This window comes from Carcharodon carcharias, unplaced genomic scaffold, assembly GCF_017639515.1.
Source record: "Carcharodon carcharias isolate sCarCar2 unplaced genomic scaffold, sCarCar2.pri scaffold_991_ctg1, whole genome shotgun sequence".
NCBI lineage: Eukaryota > Metazoa > Chordata > Chondrichthyes > Lamniformes > Lamnidae > Carcharodon > Carcharodon carcharias.
Window position 1 is genome coordinate 115 of NW_024471197.1, and position 9,886 is coordinate 10,000.

At 63.8% G+C, this 9,886-nt stretch overlaps 1 protein-coding gene across 1 annotated transcript in view; it reads left to right on the top strand.

The window, feature by feature from the left end:
- Positions 1-320: 320 nt before the first annotated feature.
- Positions 321-9,886, top strand: part of nit1 (nitrilase 1) — a gene marked incomplete at its 3' end in the record, with an annotated part of 33,107 nt that continues 23,541 nt past the window's right edge. Inside the window, exons 1-2 of the mRNA XM_041182660.1 lie at positions 321-688; positions 5,439-5,681. Coding sequence (XP_041038594.1) covers positions 654-688; positions 5,439-5,681 — 278 coding nt within the window. The remainder of the gene's footprint in view (positions 689-5,438; positions 5,682-9,886) is intronic.

Genomic DNA, 9,886 nt, shown 5'->3' on the forward strand with positions numbered 1-9,886 from the left:
TGCTCCGCCACCTCCTGCTCCAGCTCGGCTCCTTTCCCCGCCAGCCCGCGCTGCTCCTGCCGCAGTTTGTTGAACCCGGCCAGCACCTGCTCGGGAGTCAGGGCCGAGCCCGGGGCCTGGTTGACCCGCCCGGCCGGCGTCGACGTCGGCGTCGGCGGCAGCAGCTGCTGCGCCCCTCCACCTCCGCCCTCCATCCCACCTCGACTGACAGCGTCCGCGCCCGCCCACCGCCCTTTATATAAGGAGGGGCGGGGCCAGGAATCGAGGCGGGGCGGGGCCTGGGCGGGGCCGGGGTGGGGGTGGGGGGGGGGGGGGCGTGGCCAGGAAGGGCCAGGTGTCCGGGCCGGGCGCCTGTGTGGGCCTCGGCAGGAAAGGAGAGGAGCCGGACGAACCGGAACGCCCCACCCTCGGCTTGTCCGACACAATTAAACCGGTGAAGGGTGATGTGAAGCTTTCCTTTGCGATCTTGGAAGAGACCGGGGATTTTTTTCTTCTTTCCACCACCACCACCACCACCACCACCACCAACCAAACCCCGCGAAGCAGGCGAAGCGGTCGGACGGCCAAATCTGGTCAGGACCCAGCAGCCGCGGGGTTTCCCGGGGGCTTCCTGCAGGGGCGGCGGCCGCCATATTTTGTTTCCCCCTCTCCTCATGTTCCCTCGATCCTTCTTTAAGAGGCGTTTCTGGTAATGCCGTCGCGGCTTCTGTTTGACCTTTATTTTCTTTAATTTAAAATTCGACCAGTCGTCGTTGGCCGGCGCGGATTTTTCTCTTTTCAAATGTTCCTTCCGTCCAGCCGCTTCGCCGTTGTCATGGCGATGACGTCATGACGTTCCGCGCCCGCCGGGGGGGGGGGGGACCACCAGGGGAGAGGGCCCGTATGCTAATTAGTCCAACGGTCGGCCGGTCGGGCCAGTGGACGACGTTACGTCGGATTTGCATATGCGTGGGTCGCTGCCCGCAGCCCCGCCCCCCCAACCCCGCCCCGCCCCCCACCGACCCCCCCCCCCCCCCCGTCGTTTACACACCACCCCGACCCTTGACCCCCTGTCGTTTACACACCACCCCGACCCTTGACCCCCTGTCGTTTACGCACCACACCGACCCCTGACCCCCTGTTGTTTACACCACCCCGACCCCTGACCCCCTGTTGTTTACACCACCCCGACCCCTGACCCCCTGTCGTTTACACACCACCCCGACCCCTGACCCCCTGATGTTTACACACCACACCGACCCCTGACCCCGTTGTTTACACCACCCCGACCCCTGACCCCCTGTCGTTTACACACCACCCTGACCCCTGACCCCGTCGTTTACACACCACCCTGACCCCGTCGTTTACACACCACCCCGACCCCTGACCCCCTGTTGTTTACACCACCCCGACCCCTGACCCCCTGTCGTTTACACACCACCCTGACCCCTGACCCCGTCGTTTACACACCACCCTGACCCCGTCGTTTACACACCACCCCGACCCCTGACCCCCTGTTGTTTACAACACCCTGACCCTTGACCCCTGTCGTTTACACACCACTCTGACCCTTGACCCCGTCGTTTACACACCACCCTGACCCCGTCGTTTACACACCACCCCGACCCCTGACCCCCTGTTGTTTACAACACCCTGACCCTTGACCCCTGTCGTTTACACACCACTCTGACCCTTGACCCCCGTTGTTTACACACCACCCCGACCCCTGACCCCCTGTCGTTCACACACCACCCCGACCCCTGACCCCCTGTCGTTTACACCGCCCCGACCCCTGACCCCCTGTCGTTTACACCGCCCCGACCCCTGACCCCCTGTCGTTTACACACCACCCCGACCCCTGACCCCCTGTCGTTTACACACGACCCTGACCCCCTGTCGTTTACACACCACTCCGACCCCTGACCCCCTGTCGTTTACACACCACTCCGACCCCTGACCCCCTGTCGTTTACACACCACCCCGACCCTTGACCCCCTGTCGTTTACACTCCCCCTGACCCCCTGTCGTTTACACCACCCTGACCCCTGACCCCCTGTCATTTACACACCACCCCGACCCCTGACCCCCTGTCGTTTACACTCCCCCTGACCCCCTGTCGTTTACACCACCCTGACCCCCGACCCCCTGTCGTTTACACCACCCTGACCCCCTGTCGTTTACACACCACCCCGACCCCTGACCCCCTGTTATTTACACACCACTCCGACCCCTGACCCCCTGTCATTTACACACCACCCCGACCCCTGACGCCCTGTCGTTTACACTCCCCCTGACCCCCTGTCGTTTACACACCACCCCTGTCTCTCACATGCACACTTACTGTCTCTCACACATACACACGCACTCACTGTCTCACACACACGCTCACTGTCACACACACACACACAGTCTCACATACACACTCACTGTCTCTCGCACACACACACTGTCTCATGCACACACACACTGTCTCACACACATGCTCACTCTCACGCACACACTCACTGTCTCACGCACACATGCACTGTCACACAGACACGCAATGTCTCACACACTCACCCACTGTCTCACCCACACATTTACTGTCTCACACACATACTCACCGTCTCACACATTCACTGTCTCACACACACAGTCTCACAAACACACATGCACTGTCTCACACACAAGCCCTGTCTCACACACACGCCCTGTCTCACACACACACAGTCATTGTCTTTCACACACATGCACTTTCTCACACACACACTCATTGTCTCTCACACACACTCTGTCTCTCACACACATGCACTGTCTCACACAAACATTCACTATCTCTCACACACACACTCAGTGTCGCACAAACACTGTCTCTCACACACACACCCACACTCTCTCATGCACACACTCACTGTCTCACTCACACGCACGCACTGTCTCACACACACACGCACTGTCTCACACACAACATGCACCATCTCTCACACGCACACACTGTCTCACACACACTCACTGTCTCACACACACACGCACTGTCTCACACACACATGCACTGTCTCTCACACGCACTGTCTCACACACACACACACACACACACACATGCACTGTCTCTCACACGCACTGTCTAACACACACATTCACTATCTCTCACACACACACTCACTGTGTCGCACAAACACTGTCTCTCACATACACACCCACACTCTCTCATGCACACACTCCCTGTCTCACACACATGCACGCACTGGCTCACACACACACACACTGTCTCACATACACATGCACCATCTCTCACACGCACAGTCTCACACACACACACACACGCACTGTCTCACACACACTCTCTGTCTCACACACACACACTCACTGTCTCACACACACTCTCTGTCTCACACACGCACACACTCTCTGTCTCACACACGCACACACTCACTGTCTCACACACGCACTCACGGTCTCACACACTCTCTGTCTCACACACGCACTCACTGTCTCACACACTCTCTGTCTCACACACACACACACTCACTGTCTCACACACACACACACTCACTGTCTCACACACTCTCTGTCTCACACACGCACACACTCACTGTCTCACACACACTCTCTGTCTCACACACGCACTGTCTCACACACGCACACACTCACTGTCTCACACACTCTCTGTCTCACACACGCACACACTCTCTGTCTCACACACTCTCTGTCTCACACACGCACACACTCACTGTCTCACACCCGCACTCACTGTCTCACACACTCTCTGTCTCACACACACACACACTCACTGTCTCACACACGCACTCACTGTCTCACACACTCTCTGTCTCACACACACACACACTCACTGTCTCACACACGCACTCACTGTCTCACACACTCTCTGTCTCACACACGCACACACTCACTGTCTCACACACACTCTGTCTCACACACGCACTCACTGTCTCACACACGCACACACTCACTGTCTCACACACTCTCTGTCTCACACACGCACACACTCTCTGTCTCACACACACTCTCTGTCTCTGCCTTGGTGGGAATCGAACCCGGGTCCCCAGAGGATTGACCAGTGCAGCAACAACACCACTACACCATACACAGCCTCCCCTAAGGGCTGATGGAGGGATTGAGGGAAGGGCTGATGGAGGGATTGAGGGAAGGGCTGATGGAGGGATTGAGGGAAGGGCTGATGGGGGCATTGAGGGAAGGGCTGATGGAGGGGTTGAGGGAAGGGCTGATGGAGGGATTGAGGGAAGGGCTGATGGAGGGGTTGAGGGAAGGGCTGATGGAGGGATTGAGGGAAGGGCTGATGGGGGGGTTGAGGGAAGGGCTGATGGAGGGATTGAGGGAAGGGCTGATGGAGGGATTGAGGGAAGGGCTGATGGAGGGGTTGAGGGAAGGGCTGATGGAGGGATTGAGGGAAGGGCTGATGGGGTTGAGGGAAAGGCTGATGGAGGGATTGAGGGAGGCACTGATAGGGGGATTGAGGGAAGGGCTGATGGAGGGATTGAGGGAAGGGCTGATGGAGGGATTGAGGGAGGGGCTGATGGAGGGATTGAGGGAGGGGCTGATGGAGGGATTGAGGGAAGGGCTGATGGAGGGATTGAGGGAGGGGCTGATGGAGGGATTGAGGGAGGGGCTGATGGAGGGATTGAGGGAAGGGCTGATGGGGGGGTTGAGGGAAGGGCTGATGGAGGGATTGAGGGAAGGGCTGATGGAGGGATTGAGGGAAGGGCTGATGGAGGGGTTGAGGGAAGGGCTGATGGAGGGATTGAGGGAAGGGCTGATGGGGTTGAGGGAAAGGCTGATGGAGGGATTGAGGGAGGGACTGATAGGGGGATTGAGGGAAGGGCTGATGGGGGGATTGAGGGAAGGGCTGATGGGGGGATTGAGGGTGGGGCTGATGGAGGGATTGAGGGAAGGGCTGATGGGGTTGAGGGAAAGGCTGATGGAGGGATTGAGGGAAGTGCTGATGGGAGGATTGAGGGAGGGGCTGATGGAGGGATTGAGGGAGGGGCTGATGGGGGGATTGAGGGTGGGGCTGATGGAGGGATTGAGGGAAGGGCTGATGGAGGGATTGAGGGAGGGGCTGATGGAGGGATTGAGGGAGGGGCTGATGGAGGGATTGAGGGAGGGGCTGATGGAGGGATTGAGGGAAGGGCTGATGGAGGGATTGAGGGAAGGGCTGATGGGAGGATTGAGGGAAGGGTTGATGGAGGGATTGAGGGAAGGGCTGATGGAGGGATTGAGGGAAGGGCTGATGGGAGGATTGAGGGAAGGGTTGATGGAGGGATTGAGGGAAGGGTTGAGCTGTTGAGGGAGGATGGTTGCGGGATCCCTTCAGTAAATCTGCATCCTGCCCCCTATCCACGCGTTCCTCCTACACTCCCTCAGGGTGGCTCCGAGGGATGTGAGGGAGGTTTCAGAGCCGGGTCTCGCCCACCCTCTAACTCCGTCTCTCCCTCGGCCAGGCTGCGAGGCGTGGCCGCCATGAGGAAGAGTTTAATCGGAGTTTGCCAGTTGAATTGCACAGGAGATAAGGAGAGGAACTTTGCCGAGTGCCAGGGTTTGGTGAGGGAGGGAGCTGAACGAGGGGCAAAGCTCCTCTTCCTCCCCGAGGCGTTTGACTACGTGGCCTCCTCCCAGGAGGAGACCCTCAGCAAAGCAGAGACATTGGATGGAGACCTCATCCAGCGATACCTCCAGCTGGCCAGGTACCCGAATGGGAGCGCCCCTCCTCGCAAGCTCCCCTCCGTCCCCTACACCTCCCCCTCCCCTACACCTCCCCTCCTCCCCTACACCTCCCCCGAGTCCCCCTCCTCCCCCGCGTCCCCCTCCTCCCCCTCCCCTACACCTCCCCTCCTCCCCTACACCTCCCCCCCTCCCCTACACCTCCCCTCCTCCCCTACACCTCCCCCTCCCCTACACCTCCCCCTCCCCTACACCTCCCCCTCCTCCCCTACACCTCCCCCTCCTCCCCTACACCTCCCCCTCCTCCCCTACACCTCCCCTCCTCCCCTACACCTCCCCTCCTCCCCTACACCTCCCCTCCTCCCCTACACCTCCCCTCCTCCCCTACACCTCCCCCTCCTCCCCTACACCTCCCCCTCCCCTACACCTCCCCCTCCCCTACACCTCCCCCTCCTCCCCTACACCTCCCCCTCCCCTACACCTCCCCCTCCCCTACACCTCCCCCTCCTCCCCTACACCTCCCCCCCCTCCCCTACACCTCCCCCCCCTCCCCTACACCTCCCCCCCTCCCCTACACCTCCCCCCCTCCCCTACACCTCCCCCTCCTCCCCTACACCTCCCCCTCCTCCCCTACACCTCCCCCTCCTCCCCTACACCTCCCCCTCCTCCCCTACACCTCCCCCTCCTCCCCTACACCTCCCCCTCCTCCCCTACACCTCCCCCTCCTCCCCTACACCTCCCCCTCCCCTACACCTCCCCCTCCCCTACACCTCCCCTCCTCCCCTACACCTCCCCCCCTCCCCTACACCTCCCCCTCCTCCCCTACACCTCCCCCTCCTCCCCTACACCTCCCCCTCCTCCCCTACACCTCCCCCTCCTCCCCTACACCTCCCCTCCTCCCCTACACCTCCCCTCCTCCCCTACACCTCCCCTCCTCCCCTACACCTCCCCCTCCTCCCCTACACCTCCCCCTCCTCCCCTACACCTCCCCCTCCTCCCCTACACCTCCCCCTCCCCTACACCTCCCCCTCCTCCCCTACACCTCCCCCTCCCCTACACCTCCCCCTCCCCTACACCTCCCCCCTCCTCCCCTACACCTCCCCCCCCTCCCCTACACCTCCCCCCCCTCCCCTACACCTCCCCCCCTCCCCTACACCTCCCCCTCCTCCCCTACACCTCCCCCTCCTCCCCTACACCTCCCCCTCCTCCCCTACACCTCCCCCTCCTCCCCTACACCTCCCCTCCTCCCCTACACCTCCCCCCTCCCCTACACCTCCCCCTCCTCCCTACACCTCCCCCTCCTCCCTTAAACCTCCCCTCCTCCCCTACACCTCCCCTCCTCCCCTACACCTCCCCCTCCTCCCCTACACCTCCCCCTCCTCCCCTACACCTCCCCCTCCTCCCCTACACCTCCCCCTCCTCCCCTACACCTCCCCCTCCCCTACACCTCCCCCTCCTCCCCTACACCTCCCCCTCCCCTACACCTCCCCCTCCTCCCCTACACCTCCCCCTCCTCCCTTAAACCTCCCCTCCTCCCCTACACCTCCCCCTCCTCCCCTACACCTCCCCCTCCCCTACACCTCCCCCTCCTCCCCTACACCTCCCCCTCCCCTACACCTCCCCCTCCCCCCCTACACCTCCCCCCCTCCTCTACACCTCCCCTCCTCCGCTACACCTCCCCCTCCTCCCCTACACCTCCCCCTCCTCCCCTACACCTCCCCTCCTCCCCTACACCTCCCCCTCCTCCCCTACACCTCCCCTCCTCCCCTACACCTCCCCCTCCTCCCCTACACCTCCCCTCCTCCCCTACACCTCCCCTCCCCTACACCTCCCCCTCCCCTACACCTCCCCCTCCTCCCCTACACCTCCCCCTCCTCCCTACACCTCCCCCTCCCCTACACCTCCCCCTCCTCCCCTACACCTCCCCCTCCTCCCCTACACCTCCCCCTCCTCCCCTACACCTCCCCCTCCTCCCCTACACCTCCCCCTCCTCCCCTACACCTCCCCCTCCCCTCCCCTACACCTCCCCTCCTCCCCTACACCTCCCCCTCCCCTACACCTCCCCTCCTCCCCTACACCTCCCCTCCTCCCCTACAACCTCCCCTCCTCCCCTACACCTCCCCCCCCTCCCCTACACCTCCCCCCCTCCCCTACACCTCCCCCTCCTCCCCTACACCTCCCCCTCCCCTACACCTCCCTCTCCTCCCCTACACCTCCCCCCTCTCCCTACACCTCCCCCCCTCTCCTACACCTCCCCCTCCTCCCCTACACCTCCCCCTCCTCCCCTACACCTCCCCCTCCTCCCCTACACCTCCCCCTCCTCCCCTACACCTCCCCCTCCTCCCCTACACCTCCCCCTCCTCCCCCTCCTCCCCTACACCTCCCCCTCCCCTACACCTCCCCCTCCTCCCCTACACCTCCCCCCCCTCCCCTACACCTCCCCCCCTCCCCTACCCCTCCCCTCCTCCCCTACACCTCCCCTCCTCCCCTACCCCTCCCCTCCTCCCCTACACCTCCCCTCCTCCCCTACACCTCCCCCCCTCCCCTACACCTCCCCTCCTCCCCTACACCTCCCCTCCTCCCCTACACCTCCCCCTCCTCCCCTACACCTCCCCCTCCTCCCCTACACCTCCCCCTCCCCTACACCTCCCCTCCTCCCCTACACCTCCCCTCCTCCCCTACACCTCCCCCTCCCCTACACCTCCCCCTCCTCCCCTACACCTCCCCCTCCTCCCCTACACCTCCCCCTCCTCCCCTACACCTCCCCCTCCTCCCCTACACCTCCCCCTCCTCCCCTACACCTCCCCCTCCTCCCCTACACCTCCCCCTCCTCCCTACACCCCTCCCCTCCTCCCCTACACCTCCCCCCCTCCCCTACACCTCCCCCTCCTCCCCTACACCTCCCCTCCTCCCCTACACCTCCCCCTCCTCCCCTACACCTCCCCCTCCCCTACACCTCCCCCTCCTCCCCCTCCTCCCCTACACCTCCCCCTCCCCTACACCTCCCCCTCCTCCCCTACACCTCCCCCCCCCTCCCCTACACCTCCCCCCCTCCCCTACCCCTCCCCTCCTCCCCTACACCTCCCCCCCTCCCCTACCCCTCCCCTCCTCCCCTACACCTCCCCCACTCCCCTACACCTCCCCTCCTCCCCTACACCTCCCCCTCCTCCCCTACACCTCCCCCCCCTCCCCTACACCTCCCCCCTCCCCTACCCCTCCCCTCCTCCCTACACCTCCCCTCCTCCCCTACCCCTCCCCTCCTCCCCTACACCTCCCCTCCTCCCCTACACCTCCCCCCCTCCCCTACACCTCCCCTCCTCCCCTACACCTCCCCCTCCTCCCCTACACCTCCCCCTCCTCCCCTACACCTCCCCCTCCTCCCCTACACCTCCCCCTCCCCTACACCTCCCCTCCTCCCCTACACCTCCCCCTCCTCCCCTACACCTCCCCCTCCCCTACACCTCCCCCTCCTCCCCTACACCTCCCCCTCCTCCCCTACACCTCCCCCTCCTCCCCTACACCTCCCCCTCCTCCCCTACACCTCCCCCTCCTCCCCTACACCTCCCCCTCCTCCCCTACACCTCCCCCTCCTCCCCTACACCTCCCCCTCCTCCCCTACACCTCCCCTCCTCCCCTACACCTCCCCTCCTCCCTCCTCCCCTACACCTCCCCCCCTCCCCTACACCTCCCCCTCCTCCCCTACACCTCCCCCTCCCCTACACCTCCCCCTCCCCTACACCTCCCCCTCCTCCCCTACACCTCCCCCTCCCCTACACCTCCCCCTCCCCTACACCTCCCCCTCCCCTACCCCTCCTCCCCTACACCTCCCCTCCTCCCCTACACCTCCCCCTCCTCCCCTACACCTCCCCTCCCCTACACCTCCCCCTCCTCCCCTACACCTCCCCCCTCCCCTACAACCTCCCCCCCTCCCCTACACCTCCCCCCTCCCCTACACCTCCCTCCTCCCCTACACCTCTCCCCCTCCCCTACACCTCCCCTCCTCCCCTACACCTCCCCCTCCTCCCCTACACCTCCCCTCCTCCCCTACACCTCCCCTCCTCCCCTACACCTCCCCCTCCTCCCCTACACCTCCCCTCCTCCCCTACACCTCCCCCTCCCCTACACCTCCCCTCCTCCCCTACACCTCCCCCTCCTCCCCTACACCTCCCCCTCCCCTACACCTCCCCCTCCTCCCCTACACCTCCCCCTCCTCCCCTACACCTCCCCC